General features: G+C 38.9%; 8 protein-coding genes and 14 long non-coding RNA genes across 22 annotated transcripts; 9 read left to right on the top strand and 13 right to left on the bottom strand.

Annotated features, from left to right (window-relative positions):
• Window positions 1–174: 174 nt before the first annotated feature.
• SPOM_SPAC27F1.10 (uncharacterized protein) lies at window positions 175–1,005 on the top strand (the record flags this gene model as incomplete). Its single annotated transcript, NM_001019963.3, has 1 exon — window positions 175–1,005. One exon carries the CDS (start codon window positions 175–177, stop codon window positions 478–480), a length of 306 nt encoding a protein of 101 aa, NP_594534.1. The 3' UTR covers window positions 481–1,005.
• SPOM_SPNCRNA.978 lies at window positions 354–942 on the bottom strand. The gene has a single exon (NR_151371.1). It is a non-coding gene; the product is annotated as a non-coding RNA (long non-coding RNA).
• Window positions 1,006–1,343: 338 nt separating the features above from the next.
• Window positions 1,344–3,446, bottom strand: SPOM_SPNCRNA.977. The gene has a single exon (NR_151370.1). It is a non-coding gene; the product is annotated as a non-coding RNA (long non-coding RNA).
• Window positions 1,693–3,544, top strand: SPOM_SPAC27F1.05C (aminotransferase). Its single transcript, NM_001019962.3, has one exon. It carries the CDS (start codon window positions 1,862–1,864, stop codon window positions 3,314–3,316), a length of 1,455 nt encoding a protein of 484 aa, NP_594533.1. The 5' UTR covers window positions 1,693–1,861; the 3' UTR covers window positions 3,317–3,544.
• Window positions 3,545–3,697: 153 nt separating this feature from the next.
• On the bottom strand, window positions 3,698–4,740 carry SPOM_SPNCRNA.3945. Its single transcript, NR_193306.1, has one exon. It is a non-coding gene; the product is annotated as a non-coding RNA (long non-coding RNA).
• nuf2 lies at window positions 3,745–5,448 on the top strand. Its single transcript, NM_001019961.3, has one exon. It carries the CDS (start codon window positions 3,761–3,763, stop codon window positions 5,084–5,086), a length of 1,326 nt encoding a protein of 441 aa, NP_594532.1. The 5' UTR covers window positions 3,745–3,760; the 3' UTR covers window positions 5,087–5,448.
• On the bottom strand, window positions 5,167–6,795 carry SPOM_SPNCRNA.3944. Its single transcript, NR_193305.1, has one exon. It is a non-coding gene; the product is annotated as a non-coding RNA (long non-coding RNA).
• Window positions 5,442–6,252, top strand: uch1 (ubiquitin hydrolase Uch1). Its single transcript, NM_001019960.3, has one exon. It carries the CDS (start codon window positions 5,493–5,495, stop codon window positions 6,159–6,161), a length of 669 nt encoding a protein of 222 aa, NP_594531.1. The 5' UTR covers window positions 5,442–5,492; the 3' UTR covers window positions 6,162–6,252.
• Window positions 6,733–7,721, top strand: cdc8 (tropomyosin). The gene is made up of 2 exons (NM_001019959.3): window positions 6,733–6,781; window positions 6,841–7,721. Exons 1-2 carry the CDS (start codon window positions 6,764–6,766, stop codon window positions 7,306–7,308), a joined length of 486 nt encoding a protein of 161 aa, NP_594530.1. The 5' UTR covers window positions 6,733–6,763; the 3' UTR covers window positions 7,309–7,721.
• On the bottom strand, window positions 7,132–8,685 carry SPOM_SPNCRNA.3943. Its single transcript, NR_193304.1, has one exon. It is a non-coding gene; the product is annotated as a non-coding RNA (long non-coding RNA).
• pan1 (actin cortical patch component protein PanI) lies at window positions 8,261–13,850 on the top strand. The gene has a single exon (NM_001356163.2). The coding sequence runs from the start codon at window positions 8,363–8,365 to the stop codon at window positions 13,745–13,747; it is 5,385 nt and encodes a 1,794-aa protein (NP_001342822.1). The 5' UTR covers window positions 8,261–8,362; the 3' UTR covers window positions 13,748–13,850.
• SPOM_SPNCRNA.3942 lies at window positions 11,861–12,076 on the bottom strand. The gene has a single exon (NR_193303.1). It is a non-coding gene; the product is annotated as a non-coding RNA (long non-coding RNA).
• SPOM_SPNCRNA.3941 lies at window positions 12,178–13,050 on the bottom strand. Its single transcript, NR_193302.1, has one exon. It is a non-coding gene; the product is annotated as a non-coding RNA (long non-coding RNA).
• On the bottom strand, window positions 13,175–13,717 carry SPOM_SPNCRNA.3940. Its single transcript, NR_193301.1, has one exon. It is a non-coding gene; the product is annotated as a non-coding RNA (long non-coding RNA).
• Window positions 13,851–13,906: 56 nt separating the features above from the next.
• Window positions 13,907–16,407, bottom strand: tif302 (translation initiation factor eIF3b (p84)). The gene has a single exon (NM_001019957.3). The coding sequence runs from the start codon at window positions 16,387–16,389 to the stop codon at window positions 14,212–14,214; it is 2,178 nt and encodes a 725-aa protein (NP_594528.1). The 5' UTR covers window positions 16,390–16,407; the 3' UTR covers window positions 13,907–14,211.
• On the top strand, window positions 14,529–14,762 carry SPOM_SPNCRNA.3939. The gene has a single exon (NR_193300.1). It is a non-coding gene; the product is annotated as a non-coding RNA (long non-coding RNA).
• SPOM_SPNCRNA.3938 lies at window positions 16,040–16,242 on the top strand. Its single transcript, NR_193299.1, has one exon. It is a non-coding gene; the product is annotated as a non-coding RNA (long non-coding RNA).
• A 162-nt stretch (window positions 16,408–16,569) lies between the features above and the next one.
• SPOM_SPNCRNA.3937 lies at window positions 16,570–17,916 on the bottom strand. The gene has a single exon (NR_193298.1). It is a non-coding gene; the product is annotated as a non-coding RNA (long non-coding RNA).
• On the top strand, window positions 16,631–20,457 carry cut7 (kinesin-5 family plus-end directed microtubule motor, bimC subfamily Cut7). The gene has a single exon (NM_001019956.3). The coding sequence runs from the start codon at window positions 16,992–16,994 to the stop codon at window positions 20,247–20,249; it is 3,258 nt and encodes a 1,085-aa protein (NP_594527.1). The 5' UTR covers window positions 16,631–16,991; the 3' UTR covers window positions 20,250–20,457.
• On the bottom strand, window positions 18,788–19,293 carry SPOM_SPNCRNA.3936. The gene has a single exon (NR_193297.1). It is a non-coding gene; the product is annotated as a non-coding RNA (long non-coding RNA).
• SPOM_SPNCRNA.3935 lies at window positions 19,417–19,702 on the bottom strand. Its single transcript, NR_193296.1, has one exon. It is a non-coding gene; the product is annotated as a non-coding RNA (long non-coding RNA).
• SPOM_SPNCRNA.3934 lies at window positions 19,870–20,404 on the bottom strand. The gene has a single exon (NR_193295.1). It is a non-coding gene; the product is annotated as a non-coding RNA (long non-coding RNA).
• Window positions 20,458–20,470: the final 13 nt, after the last annotated feature.

Genomic DNA, 20,470 nt, shown 5'->3' with positions numbered 1-20,470 from the left:
GGAGCCACTAGAAAATTTTGTATTTGTGAATTTATTATATGAAGAAGGCTACTAAATACTCTTATTCCCTCAATTTTTTAATTGAGATTTCATAATTGGTTTTCGCGATATCTCTCATGTATTTTATCTACTGCAAGTTGATTTAGAATAAAAAAAGAAATTATACATAGTAGGATGCAATTAACTGGATCGATCTACCCATGGTTTACTGCGTATGCTTTATTGAAATCCACGCTGATGGAACTCATCAATTCGTTTATACCGTACAAATCTCAAACTGGAAAGGCACCAAAGTGTCTGGTTCCTTATTGGCTTTCAATTCGTCTAAGTTTACTTTACTTTAAATTGACAGAGGCGATATCATTTACCGAGAAGTGCGAAAAATATAATATTAGCTTATTTGATTCAACTTTTGTATTTGGCTATATCGTTAACTGCTTTTTTATTATTCATTTAAACACGTTCCTTACATCACAGTGAATCAATAGATGCTTTGTTCTATACCGAACGTCTTTATTTTTATAAGTCACTATGAATTCTTTCTCCGATTTTATAATCACTTTCCAAGTTATGTATTTACTGCATTTCCTGGGCTTTTTGCATCAACATTGTAAACTGGATCGGACTATTCAATACCAACAAATACGATAGATCACTGTGTTGGCTTTGCGACACATCTTTATTTCCTCTTTCATTTTCGGCTACACCAAGTTCGGCCAACATTCACTCCGCGGTATCTTTAGATTACAAAGCTGAGCCGAATACGGGGATCTCAAAGTATATCAAGATCTACGAGATGCGCAGTGTGTAGAGAGTTACAGATTATAGCAGGAATGAAATTTCAATTTCTATCTCTAGGAAATTTAAGGCTCGGCGGTATTATCGCGACGGTCAAAAGAACTGATCGTTATATGAATATGAGATGATTTAATACATTTTATTAATTTTGAATTTATTAGATAAACTGATTCAGACAGAAAGCTGTCATTTATATCTTATTGTGACCTTTATAATTTATAATTTATTTATTTATTTTTGCTTTACAATTTATTATCCTAAAGACTGTATACGACAAGTGACAAATATTATTTTCATTTTTATCGTTTTAATATATCTATATTTATTTTATATTTAAAATTAAATATCCAGACACAGCTGAATGCCCTTTTTTAAACATTTTCCAATTAATTCATAAATAAATAAAAATTATTAAAAAAAAAACATGTAACCTTTATTACATAGATATCCACAATCAACACCAGTTTTATTTCAATAAATTAAATCACATAGTTTGATTCAATCTAATCTTTTTAATTAATTATTATTATTATTATTTTTTTTTTGCTTACTTTATCCTATGTAAAATAGTTCTGCGCAATCATTTGTTTCTGCTCCAACATTATTATTAGCGCCAAAGCTTTTTTGAACTAAATACACTTCATTGCATGATATTTTTTCTTGAATTCTTATAATTGAGACCAATTCTGTAATGATCAAATATTAGAGTATATCTTCTTCTCGGTTCTGCCCGTCGGCCAACTCGAAGGCTGTAGTACGCTAATTGCTATCTGGGCAGTACGACTTTGATCGGGGGATGTGAGAGAGGTAATAGCCATTTTTCGGTCAAGTACATAGGAATATGGCATTGATGATTTTTACTATATATATAGGCTAAAGCTGCCTGTGAATGCCAACAATTGTAAAAGGTTAACATTCATTCGACCTTTTCTTCAATCTAAGGAGTGGATTATACAAGGTAACCATATACTGTAAAGATTCATTTGGAAATTACATTTAAGAAGCTTTGAGTTAAGAACTATCTTTCCTGCTCGTTTATTTACGTTAAATTTACGCACTTATCATGATTGATTCCACGTCCACTGCTACTGCTACCTCAAAGACGGTTGAACTTAACACAAATGGTTCAAAAACCGATGCCTCCTCCGAAAATGGAACAGCCAGCAATTATCCTGAGGGTTTGTGGTGCTTCGACGAAGCCATGAAAATGGACCCAGAAACGACTGTCAAGTTACAACTCGACCACTTAAACAAGTTACGCACTGTCCATGGCCACGCTCGCAATTTTGTGAAAGCTGATAATTCTCGTTTTGTTGATGAAAAGGGTACTGAGCATCTGGACTTAATTGGAGGCGTTGGAGTCGTAACGGTCGGTAACAACAATCAGTATGTTTGGGATTGCTTACAGAAATGCTTTGATGCCAAGTTATATATGATGGGTGCCATTTCCTATCGTAACCTTGCAGCTGCCTTTGGTCGCAATATGGCTTTGCTATCTCCTGGTCAAAAACTTACTCGCACATGGACTGCAACCGGTGGTGCTGAAGCTAATGAGGGAGTTATTAAATTGATTCGCCTTGCTACCCGTTATAAGCCTAACAAGAAAAAGTTTCTTTCTACTTTGAACTCTTTCCATGGTAAAACCACTGGTGCCGTCTTTTTAGGCGGCAAAGAAAAATGGCAAAAATATCAAAGTCCTGCTCCTTTCGACGTTGACTACGTCCCTTACGGTGATGCGGAAGCACTTCAAGTTGCCTTATCCTCTGGTATGTACCGTTCATTCATTGTTGAGCCTATTCAAGGCGAAGGTGGTGTTATTGTCCCTCCTCCAGGTTATCTTGCAAAGGCTCGTGAACTTTGCACTAAGTACGATACATATCTCGTTTTAGACGAAATTCAAACCGGTTGTGGTCGTACCGGTAAATTCTGGGCCTGTGAATACGAAAACATCATTCCGGATTGTATCGCTTTCGCCAAAGGATTTTCAGGCGGACTCATTCCATTTGCAGGGTATATCGCTACAGAGGAGCTTTGGAATGCTGCTTACAATTCCCTTGAAACGGCTTTTCTGCACACTGCCACTTATCAAGAAAACACTCTTGGACTTGCCGCCGGTGTTGCTACCATCGATTATATCGTGCAAAACGACCTTCTTTCTAGATGCCGCAAGTTAGGTGGTATCATGTTTGATCGTCTTAATAAACTTCAAACAAAATTCCCTCATGTTATGAAGGATGTTCGTGGTCGAGGAATGATAGTTGGTATTGAATTTTATCCCATTCCTGAGTCAGTTCAAGAAGAATTCGGCGAATACTATGCAACTCCTATTGTCAATGACCTTGCCGATACATATCACGTCCAAGTCTACTGTTCACTCAATAATCCTTCAGTTTTCCGCTTCCTTCCTCCTTTAACTATTCCAGAAGCCGACTTAGACGAAGGTTTGTCAGCCGTTGAATCTGCTGTTGCAAAGTTTGATGCTAAGGTTAAGGAAGCTGTTGCAGCCAAGTCAACCTAAAACTTTGGTTTCATCTATCATTAGCCCTTTCAGGCTTTTAGTAAAGTTGGGTCATCAGGCATAAATGTTAATTTTTTTATCTTCTTATCTAGTTTCAGCTTTTATATGCTCCTTATATTGTTTCTTGCTTACATGCAACGTTTGAGATAAACCATCGATTGTAAAATTATATAAACTATATAGAACTATTTTAAATCAAATCGTTCACTTTTTAAAAAAGATATATAAAACGGAGTTGTTAATTTACTATGTATGACAGAAGAAAAACTTATACGAAATTCAGCTTTGTTCTTGATTTTTTAAAAAGAATGAAAAATTGAATATCTAGAACATGCAACTAAATAAAAAATTTAAATTTTATTTTATTATATTTATAATTAAATTCACAATCAAAGCAGATTAAATACGTAAAATCCAGTTGTTCAGTTAACCATCAACTTTACCATGGCACGAAAACACACATTTCCTTCTTTGAAGCGTGCTGAGATTTTAGAATGCATAGATGGTCTTGGAATTCCATTCACGGCTAAAGAGCTTGACCAACCAACCTCGAAAGCCGTCATCCCTCTGTATGAAGAATTTCTTGACTTGTTTATGGGGTTGACCCGCCAGAATTTAGAAGAGAAGGTTAATTCGTTACAAGATTCTGTCGAGAATTTCGAGATAATACATGAGTCTTTAAGATTTACTGTTTTTTATCAGATTTTAAGTCAATTCATGCAAAACATCTGTTTTCATGACTTTACGATTCAAGACCTATTGAAACCAGACAGAAATCGACTACAACTAATTTTATCAGCAGTTATTAATTTTGCAAAACTCAGAGAAGAGAGGTTACAGCAATTTGATGATGATATACAGAAGCGAGAAAGCCTTCTGGAAACGTATACCCTTTTAGATGCACAACGAAAAGATTTAGAGGAAAAAGTTTTGTTAAGCCAAGATAGGAAATTGGAAAGTGAGGCAATTATTAAACAGAATGAAGAAAGAAACGAAGAAATGTTTCAGTCTTTGATAGAAGACAAACGATTGTGCTCTCAAGTTCGTACAGAATATGATCGCATTAGAATGGAGGCCTCAGAGTTAAAGATTAGGTATCACAACGTCGATTCATTAATGGCCAGTACTTTGGAAGAAATTGAAAAACTTCAGTCCTCTATTGTACATTCTCCTGAAAAGCTGAAAGGAAAGATAGCAGACACATCGTTACGGATACAAAATGATCGGTCGCAGCAAGTGGAACTGGATAAAAAGTCAAAAATTCTGCATACAAAATTGAACAGTTTACAGTTAATTGAAGGAGACTTGAATGCTTGTTTGAAAGTGCTTGAAGAATGTCTTGTAGAATTGGATAAACTGGAACATGCTACTGTGTTGCTTTCTACAAATCAAGAGCTTTGCGATCAAATAGAAATAAACAAAAAAAAACTTGAGTTCAGAAAAGAACAACTTTTAAAGCAATTATCTAATGCTCAAGAAAAACTCGAGCATGAACAACATTCTCGAAATCAAAAACTTGAGGCTGCCAAACAACGAATGGACAACATACGGGAAGAATACAAAGTAATTACCCAAGAAAGGAATAAAAAGATTCAGGAGACTGAAAAGAAAAATGCCATGATAGAGATGACCGAACAAAAAATTGCTGGAATGCGAGAAGAACTGGAGTCTCAAATATCCTCTATAACTATGGAATTCGAAAAATTGAAATCGCACGTGGAGCTTTATATTGCTGAACTTCTCAGAAACTTAAGGTCTTCTAACTCTTAGTATCTTCATTTTGAAAAATCTTTATTCGTGCAAATATTTCAACACTACCTATAAGAACGTTGGTTGGACTTCGAAGCCAGAATTTTAGATTTTACAGTAAATGTATATAGGTAAATCTTGGTAATTATTAATATTTTATGACTCTATTTATAATATACCTATGGAACAATCCCTATTTTTACAGTCATCTTCATAGCTGAACGTGACAGGATATTGAAGTATAGGATACTGATTATAGTAAAGCTTTTTTGTAGATTCCCAAAATTGGCAATCTAAAGATATTCGATTAACTTTGTCAAACTTTGGTGTTTTGCCTCTTTGCTGACTTCTGAGACCTCTGCCACGCCTTCCAAACCTGATCAAAAAAGCCTCAATTAGAGCCATTTATCATTCGAGAAAAATTACAATGTGGAGGCCTTTAGAAAATACACCAGAGGTGCTGGAACCTTACTTACAAAAAATCGGTGTACAAGATGCTAGCGTTTTTGACCTGTTTTCATTAGAGGAAATCCCCGAATATATCCCTCGTCCTGTCCATGCTCTTTTATTCGTTTTTCCATCCTCAGGAACAAAAACTATATATAAAGGATCACGAATTTTACCAAAGGATAGTGACAAAGTCTTGTGGTACCCTCAAACAATTCCAAATGCTTGCGGAACGATTGGATTGCTACATGCGGTTTCGAATGGAGAACTTAGAAGAAAAGTCAATGAAAATGATTTTATTAAAAGTCTAATCAGAACTGCTGAAGGTTCATCTATCGAAGAAAGGGCTAAGCTTATCGAGGATTCGAAAGAACTTGAAGCTTTACATGCAGCATTTGCTGGTCCACCTTTGGAAGTAGAGGGGTCTGAGGAAGATGTAGAAACTGATCTTCATTTTATCTGTTTTGTAAAGGGAAAATCAAAGGACGACAATCATTTTTATGAGCTAGACGGCCGCCAAGAGGGGCCCGTGCAACATTCTGAAATTGAAAGTGATTTACTGAATGCCGAAGTACTTTCAGTTATTAAAAATTATATTCAGAGTATTGATTCTCCTTTCTTTTCTCTTGTCGCAATTACGACTCCGTAACCTATGTAAGCTAAATGTTGTGAAACTTAATGAAATGATTACTTTGGCAATTGGAAGTATGATAATAGCCATTTAAAATATTGCTTCTTAAATACCTGTTTCCAACTAATTCCTAGTCTGTATGTGTGTAAATATGAAATTAACAAGCGGACCTCTTTATAATTGTATAACTAAATGATTAAATATTATTGATATATGCCATTTTTCTTTAGCAGTAGAGAGCTCTTAAAATTTCAGTCATAAATACAAAAATCAGGCATTGTTTAAATCACTTCATTCCAAACTTGAAAATCTATTGCAGGAACACTTCGATTATAATTTACAAATGTTTGACTACTGTTTTTAACTTTGCTCTTTTAACGCTTATTTCTTTGATGAAATTAACAATCTGGTGTGTTGTAAGCAAAGCCTCAACTTCTTTGTTCTTTGATGAACAAAGCGCTTTACTGTAGAGCTTGTGTGTATTTCTTTGTAATAAATTAGTAAATAGAACTTTCTTGTACCGTCAATTAATTCACCACCCTTACCGTGGTATATGCATGTCAAACACACCCATCGGTATCTTCCCTCCACCATCAAGGAAAGAAGGAAACAGTAGGAAAATGGATAAGCTTAGAGAGGTATGAGATGATAGCTTTTCATTGGAAAATCAAGTTGCTAATATTTGCTTTTTATTTAGAAAATTAATGCCGCTCGTGCTGAGACTGATGAGGCTGTCGCTCGTGCTGAAGCAGCTGAAGCCAAGTTGAAAGAAGTTGAACTTCAACTTTCTCTTAAAGAGCAAGAATATGAGTCTCTTTCGAGGAAAAGCGAAGCCGCCGAGTCTCAACTCGAAGAGTTAGAAGAAGAAACTAAGCAGTTACGTCTCAAAGCCGACAATGAAGATATTCAAAAGACGGAAGCCGAGCAGTTGAGCCGTAAAGTTGAGCTTTTAGAGGAAGAACTAGAAACTAATGACAAGCTACTTCGCGAAACCACCGAAAAGATGCGTCAAACTGATGTTAAGGCTGAGCATTTTGAACGTCGCGTCCAATCTCTAGAGCGTGAGCGTGATGATATGGAACAGAAACTAGAAGAAATGACTGACAAGTATACTAAGGTCAAGGCTGAATTAGATGAAGTTCACCAAGCTCTTGAGGATTTGTAGATAGCGAAAAGCTTGACGAACATAGAAGAAACATACCACCTTTTTTATATCTTCTATTTGCTGTCATTCTTTTTCTTTCTTACTTTGTCAACTAGCTAAGTTCGACCTCACTTTTTATGGTTTATATTTAGCGAAAAATGATTTGATTTTGGTATGGAACACTGTTTTCTTTCTTTAGTCAACTTACTGGTGTTACCTTTTTACGAGAATCAGTATTTATGATATCAAATGTCTGAGTATTGTAAATTGAGAAGAAATGTGCCCTTATCTTCCCGATTCCCACCACTTTCCCTTCTAACTTAAATAACATTTTGTAAGCATAACTGTCTTAATGTTATCTGAATGATAAGCTTTTATTTTTTTTCGAATGCCAACTCTTTAATAAAGACTTCTATATGATAAATACCGTCTTTATCTTTCCTTTTTTTTACGATGTAAATATTGAAGTTTGCTAGGCTGAAATCGGTATTTTGTAAGTTGTTTATACACGTCTACCTTAAAGTAATTCGTGCAAACGAGTGGTCGTGCTTTTGTTAGGGGATCATTATAGTTAGGTTTGTCTTACTTTATTGTATGAATGACATTCATCTTCAGCGCGGGTTTTTTAAAATCAATCTATTTTGCAGAATCACAATACCTGTTAAACTCACATTTTCTATGAATTTACCTATTTGTTAAATTGCCTTTTATTTTATTTTATTATTTTTTTTTTGGAAATCCGATATCCGTACACGTTGAAGAGCATTGTTAGGCATCGTAAGCATAATCAAAGTTGAATCAACTAAAAACATAAGATGTTAACGTAAATAAAAAGAATATCTTAATGTATTGACATGTATTGCCATTTACATGTTCTACTTGATATAAATTTACATAAACCTTTATCGGAATAACGAGGTACAGGGTTTGCGTTAATGTGCTACTTTGGTTAATGTAGACTTACCGTCGGCTTGTCAACTACCAAAGAGCAAAGAAGGCCAAAGGAACATTTAATATTATTAATTTGGCTTAATAAGAGGGTGCTCATTCAATAATTTCTCCTTCATATCGTAGTATGTCATATCCAAATCAGATGAATGGATCGATGTACGGATATGGCGCGAATAATGGAGTTCAACCAGGTTTTGACAGCTATGGTATGCCTATAAATCAAGGCGGTATGAATTACCAGCAGCAAACATATCCATACCAACAGCCTTATCAACCTGATGGCTATGCTGGTAATACGATGCTACCTTTTCAGCAATCACAACCAGCTACTCAGTTTAATAATGGATTCGGATATGCTTCTCAGCCTACGGGGTCTGTAGCCGATTATGGCCAACAGCAGCAGCAAATGTATGGCTATAATGGGATGATGCCTCAAACAATGAACAATACAGGTTTTATGCAACCTCAGCAAACTGGAGCTATACCTGGATTTGCCCCCCAACCTACGGGGTTTGTGCAACCGCAACCTACAGGGTTTATGTCGCAACAGCCTGCTTCATTTATGCAACCGCAAAGGACTGGTGGTGCAGGCTTTATACAGCCTCAACGGACTGGAGCAATGCCGGCATATCAACCTCAAATGAATAACTTTATGCAACCCCAAAAGACTGGTGGATTTGCTCCACAAGCAACTGGCTTTATGCAGACTCAACCCTTTGGGGCTGCTCCATCGTTTGCTCCACAACCTACTGGATTTGTTCAACCTCAGCAAACTGGTGTAGTAATGCCACCTCAACCCACTGGATATTTGCAAGCTCAACCTACTGGACCTTTTGCATCTTTTGTTCAACCTCAGCAAACTGCGTCCTTCATGCCTGCTGCACAGCCCCTTAAACCTCAAAAGACTGGTCAAATTCATAATAGTAAAGCGATGGACACTAGATTATCATTCGTCTCTGCTGCTGATCAGGCCAAATTTGAGCAACTTTTCAAATCTGCTGTTGGTAGAGAAGAAGCAATGTCATCTGAGATCGGTAAAGCAATACTTGTTCGTTCTAAGCTTCCTACCGTTCAGTTATCAAAAATTTGGAGGTTATCAGATACCACCCGCTCTGGTCGCCTTTTGTTTCCTCAATTTGTATTGGCTATGTATCTTTGTAACTTAGGACTTACAGGGAAGCCCATACCTGATAAGGTTCCGGATGGGATTCTTAATGAGGTAAATGCCATGGTAGATGCAATTTCATTTTCGTTGGATGAAAATTACGCAAAACCAACTCAGCCAATTCCACAAGCTGCTGCTCAGCAGATGGCAGCTCAAATGTTTGGTGGATTCCAGCAAGCTGCTGGTATACCTTCTCAAATAACCGGATTTCAGCCGCAGGCGATGATGCCACAGCGCACTGGAATGCAGCCACAGATGACCGGATTTCAACAACCTATGATTCCTCAAAGAACTGGCATGCAGCCCCAAATGACTGGATTTCAACAACCCATGATGCCTCAAAGAACTGGTTTGCAACCACAGATGACTGGATTTCAACAACCTATGGTTCCTCAAAGAACTGGCATGCAGCCCCAAATGACTGGATTTCAACAACCCATGATGCCTCAAAGAACTGGTTTGCAACCACAGATGACTGGATTTCAACAACCTATGGTTCCTCAAAGAACTGGCATGCAGCCCATGATGCCGGGTTTGCAGCAACCGATGGCTCCTCAAAGAACTGGCATGCAACCCATGATGCCTCAAAGAACTGGTATGCAACCTCAAATGACTGGATTTCAACAACCTATGGCTCCCCAAAGAACCGGCATGCAACCCATGATGCCTCAGAGAACTGGTATGCAGCCTCAAATGCCAGGTATGCAGCAACCGATGGCTCCCCAAAGAACTGGCATGCAACCCATGATGCCTCAAAGAACTGGTATGCAGCAACCGATGGCTCCCCAAAGAACCGGCATGCAACCCATGATGCCTCAGAGAACTGGTATGCAGCCTCAAATGCCAGGTATGCAACAACCGATGGCTCCCCAAAGAACCGGTATGCAACCCATGATGCCTCAGAGAACTGGTATGCAGCCTCAAATGCCAGGTATGCAGCAACCGATGGCTCCCCAAAGAACTGGAATGCAGCCGATGGCGCCTCAGAGAACCGGTATGCAACCCATGATGCCTCAAAGAACCGGTATGCAGCCTCAAATGCCAGGCATGCAACAACCGATGGCGCCTCAACGAACTGGCATGCAACCCATGATGCCTCAAAGAACTGGTATGCAGCCTCAGATGCCAGGTATGCAGCAACCGATGGCTCCCCAAAGAACTGGAATGCAGCCGATGGCACCTCAGAGAACCGGTATGCAACCTCAGATGACTGGTGGTCCTATGCTTCCCCAGCGCACTGGTGGTATGGCACCTCAACCAACCGGAATGCCTGGTCAATGGGGCTTCATTAATACTCCTTTAAGTAATCTTCCTGGAATTGAAGCATTAGGACAGCAAATGATGCCAAATGCTCCTTCTGGAGGCCTTAACAATACGTTTCAGCAGAAGAAAGATATTCCTTGGGCTATCAGCAAAGAAGAAAAACGAATTTATGACCAAATTTTTGATGCTTGGGACAAGGAGCGAAAGGGTACCCTTGGTGGCAACGCAGTTTTGGAAATTTTTGGTCAAAGCAAGTTAACCCGGACTGAGCTTGAGCATATTTGGAACTTATGTGATCACGGTGACAAGGGTTCTTTAGACCGTGATGAATTTGCTGTTGCCCTTCATTTGATATATCGCAAATTGAATGGTAATGAAGTACCTGCCGTGCTTCCCCCTGAGTTAATTCCTCCTTCTACTAGAAACTTTACTGAGTCGTTGAATCAAGTTAAGAACCTAATTAAGAATGACACGAGTAACAGAAAACCTTTTGGCGCCGAAAATCAAAGCAAACTTAAGAAGAATTCGTTTTATGACAATCCTAGCGAAACGACTGAAAAGGATGCTACATTGTATCGGCACAATGATTCTGATGCATCTGCATATGTTTCTAGTGCTCGAAGAAGAGATTTTAAGGAAGAAAAGATTGAATCTGCTCCTCCTATTATTAATGATATTGATTCTGAAATAGCTTCTCTTAAAAAACGAATTCATGAAAAGAGTCTTGTTGTCAATGCTCTTGAAGATAAGAAACTGGCTGCTACTCCTGCCAATGACGTTCAAAATGACTCTTTAATTTATCGCATTAAATCTGTTCAAGATGAGATTAATCGACTTTCTACTTCTAACAAGTCACCTGAAGTTGCTTCTATGAATGTGCGATTAGAAGAGCTGAGCACCCGTGTCTCTAAAATGCTTTCTGATATTAATGAAGTTGATCATACAATTGCCAGCTTGTCGCTCAAACTTTTCCAAGCAGAGGATACTAAAAATTCTTATGACCAAACATCTCCAGAGGCTACCCAAGAACGTAATAGAACAATTTCTTCGAAGTTAGCAGAAATGGAGAAACAAAAGAATGAATCAAAGGCTGCGCTTGAGCAAATGAAAAATTATGTTACCAACATTGAGAATAACATTAGAGCAAAACTTCTACCTTCAGCGGCAAATGATGATGCTTGGCTATCTCAGAACGTTGTTGATGAATCTGTCACGCGTGTTGTCAAAGAGCTGCCTGTACCTGCCCCAGCAGCACCTCAAACTTTGAACCCTCCCTCTGTTTCCACAGTTCAACAATCGAAGCCCATTGAATCAAATACGCACACTCCCGAGGTTAAAGCTACTTCTGAATCACCATCAGCTTCGTCTAATCTTGAAGATCGTGCTGCTCGTATCAAGGCTGAAGCCCAACGTCGTATGAATGAGCGTTTGGCCGCTCTTGGTATAAAACCTCGTCAAAAGGGTACACCTTCTCCTGCACCAGTCAATTCTGCAACTAGCACACCAGTCGCCGCACCCACTGCTCAACAGATTCAACCCGGAAAACAAGCTTCAGCAGTTTCTTCTAATGTACCGGCTGTTTCAGCTTCTATTTCTACTCCTCCAGCTGTGGTTCCCACTGTTCAGCACCCCCAGCCGACTAAACAAATTCCAACAGCAGCTGTTAAAGACCCATCTACTACTTCTACGTCCTTTAACACAGCTCCCATACCTCAACAAGCACCACTGGAAAATCAGTTTTCAAAAATGTCACTTGAACCACCTGTCAGGCCAGCTGTTCCCACTTCTCCTAAACCGCAAATACCGGACTCATCGAATGTGCATGCTCCACCACCTCCCGTTCAACCTATGAACGCAATGCCATCTCACAATGCTGTTAATGCAAGACCATCTGCTCCTGAAAGACGCGATTCATTTGGCTCTGTTTCTTCAGGATCCAATGTTTCCTCAATTGAAGATGAAACCTCCACTATGCCCCTTAAGGCAAGTCAACCAACCAATCCAGGTGCACCTTCAAACCATGCTCCACAAGTGGTACCTCCGGCACCAATGCATGCTGTAGCTCCGGTTCAGCCGAAGGCGCCCGGAATGGTTACAAATGCTCCAGCTCCATCATCTGCGCCTGCACCCCCTGCTCCTGTTTCACAGCTACCTCCAGCGGTACCAAATGTTCCTGTTCCAAGTATGATACCCTCTGTAGCTCAACAGCCTCCCTCTTCGGTGGCTCCTGCCACTGCTCCTAGCTCTACATTACCTCCATCCCAATCTTCTTTCGCTCATGTTCCTAGCCCAGCGCCGCCTGCACCTCAGCATCCTTCTGCGGCAGCTTTGTCATCTGCACCAGCAGACAACTCCATGCCTCATAGATCATCACCTTATGCACCTCAAGAACCTGTTCAGAAGCCTCAAGCGATAAATAATATAGCTCCTGCTACCAACTTGGGAACTTCGCAATCTTTTTCACCTAGGATGGGTCCTGTCAATAATTCAGGTTCTCCGTTGGCAATGAATGCTGCAGGTCAACCTTCTTTAGCCGTTCCTGCTGTTCCGTCAGCCCCTTCAAATCATTTCAATCCATTCGCTAAAATGCAACCACCAGCTCCTTCTCCTCTTCAACCTAGTGGTCACGATTCTGACAATTGGAGTCAACATGGTGATGAAGAAGAAGAAGATAGCGAAGATGACATACGTTCAAGTAAAGATGCAGCTGCCTTAGCCGCCAAATTATTCGGTGGTATGGCTCCTGCTCATCCTGTTTCAACACCTCCTGTAAGACCTCAATCGGCGGCACCACCTCAAATGTCTGCTCCAACACCACCACCTCCTCCTATGTCAGTACCACCACCTCCATCTGCACCGCCAATGCCTGCCGGTCCACCGTCTGCTCCACCACCACCTCTTCCTGCTTCATCGGCTCCTTCTGTTCCCAATCCAGGAGATCGTAGTGCTTTACTTCAACAAATTCATACTGGCACTCGGTTGAAAAAAACGGTTACGACGGATAAAAGCAAGCCCATAGCAGGACGAGTTTTAGACGCTTCTGACGGCAATTCATCCGCTTGGTATGGGAATTTGTCTTAGTGGCTTAACTTTTGTTTGTACTCATATCAAACGTTGAGTTTTTGTAGTGTTTCTAATTTTTATGCGCTCTTTATGAATGATATATTTTCTCATTCTGCAGCTATCAATTATCTCTTTAAATTGGCTTGTTTATACTTTATTTACCAATAAAATGTTTATGTTTAAATCTCTAGAGTGCATTAAGACAATATGAATTTAGAAACTTTCTTGAGTCAAATAATACTCGGACATTCACAAAACTATTAAGAACGCTATATTACTTATATACAGTAGTATGTAACGCAAATGCAATTCCATTTAAAAGGACTAATGTAAATATAAATTTCCCCATACAGTACCAATCGAAACGCAAATACACGTCCAGGAACACATAATTGCGGCAACAAGATCATGATTTTAATCAAGTAACATCCGATTTCGAAGAAGGCCCCAATTTTTTTATGACAAAAGGTAGCGTAAAGCCCTTAATCTTCAACGGGTTCTATCTCTTCAGAGATTACTTCCTCAACCGTTTCCTGAATTATTTCTTCTTCTTCAGCAGGAACAGTGATAGCAGGTTGGCCAGTGATTGCACGTTCTTCCGCAACCCGAGCAATAACCTCATCCCTATATTTCTGCCACTCACTAATGAGCTGTCTTCTACGGGCTGCCAATTCACGATTGGCGGAACTCTGTTCGGCGATATCCTCTTCATCAAACAAACGATTATAATCCTTAAGTTTCTTTCTAATTTTCTTCATGTCTTCCTTTGTCAATGGAGAAGGAGGTCTCGGACGCCAGATAAACTGCTTAAATTCTCCAATCATTTCTTCACGAAGAAGTGTGCCCCTAAAATCGCAAAGTCTGTAACCGTTCTCAAGCTTATGCCTCCAAATAGTACTGCTAGTAGTAACATATCGACCACTAGGATCCCACTCCAGCTCAGTCATACCAAAGTGCTCGGCAGAACCTATTTGCTGAACATTGGCAAGAGCATCCGGTTCTTTCTTTTCGGTATCAAAATCTAAGTCGTAAAACTCCAAATCATATTGAGTAGAGGAACCAAGGGTTGCAGCAACCATAAATCTACCCTTAGGCGCCATAAAAAGTGAATTGCATGTTTTCTTATCAAAAGTAATGATATGACGGAAAGTACTAGGGGTGTTCTTTTTCTGCTCAAAACCATAAAACGATAAATTAGTTTTTACATTTGTAGAATTTAAAACTTGATCATTAGCTGAAATTATGGCAAAACGATCACTCTTAGGTTCCCAGGCAAAATTGAGAACAACATCCTTAAGATCCACTACTTCAACGGGAATATTTTTCTCACGAATTCGGAATATTTCAAGGTTAGAGAATGTTGATTTCTTAGTTTTTGTGTGACGATCAACCTTAACACATAAATAATCACCATTAGACTGCCAGTACAACTTACAGTCGGAAACATTGAAAAGATTTTTCGTACGGATAGTTGATTTTGAAGGAATACTAATTAAGGCAACGCGAGCAGGTTGATTGGTAATTTCAGGGGTCCAGTAAGCTAAAAGCTGCTCCTTGGAATCACGTCCGAGAGCATCTGAAACTGGGCACCATTCAAAATTTTGCACACCGTCGATCTTGATAGTTTTCTTGTCAACCAAAGCAAGGGAGGGTGTCTCATAAACAGAAATCGACTGACCAACAGTAACGCGAGCAAGGTATTTATCATCGGCAGACCACTTGAAAATAGGCCAAATAACTTTTTTGCCATCCTTTGAACCTTCTGGTTGAGGAGGAATCTTAAAAGAACGAAGAATACGACCAGAGGCAATATCCCAAACGAAGCAATGTTTTCCTTCATCATCATCAGTGAAAGGCATTGTTTCACGAGCCGGATGTCCGATGGGAGGAAGTCGAACAGGCTCATAGGACCATGAAACAAGATACTTCTCGTTAGGGCTGAAGTCGACAAATTTTACGTAGGGGTGCAAGAAACGAGCACACATTCCCCAAGATTCCCCACCCCATAATTGAATACCACGAAGATGAAGTGATACGAGGTAAGTGCCCATGGGAGACCATTGCACGTAGGTCTCGGTCCAGTTTTCACGATCCACAATCTGTTCAGGGACGTCGCTCTTACGGTTCCAGTTAACAGATACACGGTTACCGTAATAGCTGATAAATTGATCACGACCATAGTAATCAGTTAACCAGCTACGCAAATGTTCGCGCTCCTTAAATTCACGTTCTTCGAAACTAAATTCATCAGGAGTGCTAAAAGCTTTTTCGAGTTGATTCAACTTACGAACAACGAAAGTATGGTTTTTTAAAATTTGCTTTCCATCCAACTCTTGAACGCAAAGATCGGCGCCATCAACATTTTCAAAATCGGCGAAAACTAGTCCAAGAGACATCTTTTTTCCATTTTTTTCCTCAAATGGCATATAAAATCCATTTTCCTTAACCTTTCCAATTTTAGCAAGGACTTTTGAGCTCAAAAAACGGAAGAAATCTTGCTGCTTAGCTTCTTCGACAACTGGAGCACCTTCGATTACTACAACCGTGTCATATCCAACAGGTTTAGTTACATTAAGCTTAACTTCCAGTTCAGAAACATCGATTTCCTCGTCCTTTACGACGATTTGATCCTTAATTTCCTCAATTAGGATTTCCGACATTTCTGGTGTAGTGCCGTTGTCTCTAGTCAAGTTTCTTCACCCAGTGACTGGGGGGACATCGAAGAGTAACTTTAGAGAAATTTAAAAAAAATTGAAAGTAATGAAAAGTAGAATTTAAAAAACATGGTATCATTTAAAATAAACTAATAAAGTTGATTCTGTTTTATATTTCTTCTTTTTTAGATTTTAACTCATTCTACCGATTTTGACTATTATCATTACTGACAACAGTTTATCTGCCAAGTTCGTTCATTTTGTATTGATTTTTAGTATTAGCACAATTGTTGGATTTTTCATAAAAGTTCTTTTTTCTCTTTTTATACTGTTGATTTGTACTGCAAAACATTGGAATGAGACATTCCAAGTGTTACCGTGTCTGAGTCCTCGTTCTTGTTTACAACAATTCAACAACATACTCAGGAGCGACAATTGTCCAATTTATTCATTCTTTTTACCCCTAAAAACAGACGTTTACGATCTTTTCCTATTTTAAATTTACCCCTTTTTTTTATATTGTGGTTTATTGAACTTTACAACAGAATTGCAATTTAAATTAACAACCTTGTCGCTTTCTTTGTAACAATCCTTACTCATAAAACCGAATGGCCCCTAGAGTTGCACCTGGTGGCTCACAACAATTTCTAGGAAAGCAGGGGTTGAAAGCTAAAAACCCGGTTTCTACTCCAAATTCACATTTCCGCTCTGCGAGCAATCCTAGGAAACGACGTGAGCCTCCTACTATTGACACTGGGTACCCAGATCGCTCCGACACTAATTCTCCGACAGATCATGCACTTCATGATGAGAACGAAACCAATATTAACGTAGTCGTCCGTGTTCGTGGTCGTACAGACCAAGAAGTACGCGACAATAGTAGCCTTGCTGTATCGACTTCGGGCGCTATGGGTGCTGAATTGGCCATCCAGTCGGATCCTTCATCCATGTTGGTCACGAAGACGTATGCCTTTGATAAAGTCTTTGGTCCTGAAGCTGACCAGTTAATGCTATTCGAAAATTCGGTAGCGCCCATGCTGGAGCAAGTATTGAACGGCTATAATTGTACTATATTTGCGTACGGACAAACTGGAACCGGTAAAACATATACTATGTCTGGTGATCTTAGCGATTCCGATGGAATTTTGTCTGAAGGAGCAGGCCTTATTCCTCGTGCCCTTTATCAATTATTTTCCTCCTTGGACAACAGTAATCAAGAATATGCTGTCAAATGCTCCTATTATGAACTTTACAACGAGGAAATTCGCGATCTTTTGGTTTCCGAAGAATTGCGAAAGCCAGCTCGTGTTTTTGAAGATACTTCGCGGAGAGGGAACGTTGTTATTACTGGTATTGAAGAAAGTTATATAAAAAATGCTGGCGATGGGTTGCGATTGTTACGTGAAGGCTCTCACCGGCGTCAAGTTGCTGCTACAAAGTGTAACGATCTTTCATCTCGTAGTCATTCAATCTTCACGATAACTCTGCATAGAAAGGTATCTTCGGGAATGACAGATGAAACTAATTCACTTACCATAAATAATAACTCTGATGACTTGCTGCGCGCCAGCAAACTTCATATGGTTGATTTGGCTGGAAGCGAGAACATTGGACGTTCTGGAGCTGAAAACAAACGTGCTCGAGAAACTGGAATGATCAATCAATCACTATTAACATTAGGCCGAGTAATTAATGCATTAGTGGAAAAGGCCCACCATATTCCATACCGTGAGTCCAAGCTTACACGCCTATTGCAGGATTCTTTGGGGGGAAAGACTAAAACCTCTATGATCGTTACCGTATCTTCTACTAATACTAATTTGGAAGAAACAATTTCTACTTTGGAGTATGCTGCTCGTGCTAAAAGTATACGCAATAAGCCTCAAAATAATCAGCTTGTCTTTCGAAAAGTCCTTATAAAAGACTTAGTGTTAGATATCGAACGATTGAAAAATGACCTTAATGCCACCCGTAAAAAGAACGGAGTTTATCTTGCTGAAAGCACGTATAAGGAGCTTATGGATCGTGTTCAAAACAAAGATTTGTTATGCCAGGAACAGGCTCGCAAACTTGAAGTGCTGGACTTAAACGTTAAAAGTTCGAGGGAACAACTGCAGTATGTTTCTAAATCTAATCAAGAACATAAAAAGGAAGTTGAAGCTCTGCAACTGCAACTGGTTAATTCATCTACAGAGTTAGAAAGTGTAAAGTCTGAGAACGAAAAGCTGAAAAATGAACTAGTTTTAGAAATCGAAAAACGAAAAAAATACGAAACCAATGAAGCTAAAATTACAACTGTTGCAACAGACCTTTCCCAATATTACCGAGAATCAAAAGAATACATTGCTAGCTTATATGAGAAGCTTGATCGCACTGAACGAAATAATAAAGAAAATGAAAACAATTTTTGGAATCTTAAGTTCAATTTGTTAACGATGTTGAGATCTTTTCATGGAAGTTTTACTGATGAAACAAATGGCTATTTTACTTTGTTGAATGATTTTAATGCTTCAATGGAAGAATTATTGAACACCCACAGTAATCAACTGCTGATTTCTATGACCAAAATTACTGAGCATTTTCAGAGTTTAGATGAGGCGTTGCAAAGTGCTCGTTCTTCTTGTGCAGTACCTAATTCTAGCTTAGACCTAATTGTTTCTGAATTAAAGGATTCCAAAAACAGCCTTCTTGATGCGTTGGAGCACAGTCTGCAGGATATTAGCATGTCTTCCCAGAAGTTGGGAAATGGAATTTCTTCGGAATTGATAGAATTGCAGAAAGACATGAAAGAATCATACCGACAACTTGTTCAGGAATTAAGATCACTATATAATTTACAGCATACTCATGAAGAATCACAGAAGGAGCTAATGTATGGTGTGCGTAACGATATTGATGCTCTGGTTAAAACTTGCACAACATCTTTGAACGATGCAGATATAATATTAAGTGATTACATATCTGATCAAAAATCCAAATTTGAATCCAAGCAACAAGATTTGATTGCTAATATTGGTAAAATTGTTTCAAATTTTTTACAGGAACAGAACGAATCTTTGTATACCAAAGCGGATATCTTACATTCACATCTCAATGATACAAACTCGAATATAAGGAAAGCAAACGAAATTATGAATAACCGTTCAGAAGAGTTTTTACGGAATGCGGCTTCACAAGCAGAAATCGTGGGTGCCAATAAAGAAAGGATTCAAAAGACAGTTGAAAATGGATCTCAACTGCTTGACAGTAAAAGCAAGGCCATTCATAGCAATTCCAGATCAATGTATGACCATTGCTTGGCTTTAGCGGAGTCTCAAAAACAAGGTGTTAATCTTGAAGTTCAAACGCTGGATCGTTTGTTGCAGAAAGTAAAAGAGCATTCAGAAGATAATACCAAGGAGAAGCATCAACAATTACTTGATTTATTGGAATCCCTTGTTGGCAACAATGACAATCTTATCGATTCCATCAAGACACCGCACACTGAATTACAGAAAATTACAGATCATGTTTTAAAGGGAACGACATCACTTGCTAATCATACTAATGAATTACTTGGTTTAGGAGATGAATCTCTATGTAACCTTGAAACTACTATAGAAGACACGTCTTTGGTGAAGCTGGAAACAACTGGCGATACACCTTCCAAACGAGAACTTCCTGCCACTCCATCTTGGACACGAGATTCGTCTTTAATTAAGGAAACTACGAATTTAAATTTAGATTCGGATAAGAAATTCGTTAGGGAAACCTACACATCGTCTAATCAAACTAATGAGCCGGACGTATATGATAAACCATCTAATTCATCAAGAACTAGTCTTTTGCGGAGTAGCAGAAGTGCCTATTCCAAAATGAAACGATAATGACACGATTTTATTAATTTATACTTAATGGACGAAAATACAATAGAAATGTATTACATCTTGGGGCTTTGGCTGGTTAAAACGGAAAGTTTGGTTATGTGTGTACATACTGCGTTTTAAATAATAGTTTTAGGAGTTGTATACATATAAAGATTAATTTAGATAGAAGTTTAATGATATACAGACGAGGTTAATCGATATACAAGGACTCTGGAAAAGGG

Source organism: Schizosaccharomyces pombe (genome assembly GCF_000002945.2).
Source record: "Schizosaccharomyces pombe strain 972h- genome assembly, chromosome: I".
Classification (NCBI taxonomy): Eukaryota; Fungi; Ascomycota; class Schizosaccharomycetes; order Schizosaccharomycetales; family Schizosaccharomycetaceae; genus Schizosaccharomyces; species Schizosaccharomyces pombe.
This window is presented reverse-complemented; position numbering and strand designations above follow the sequence as displayed.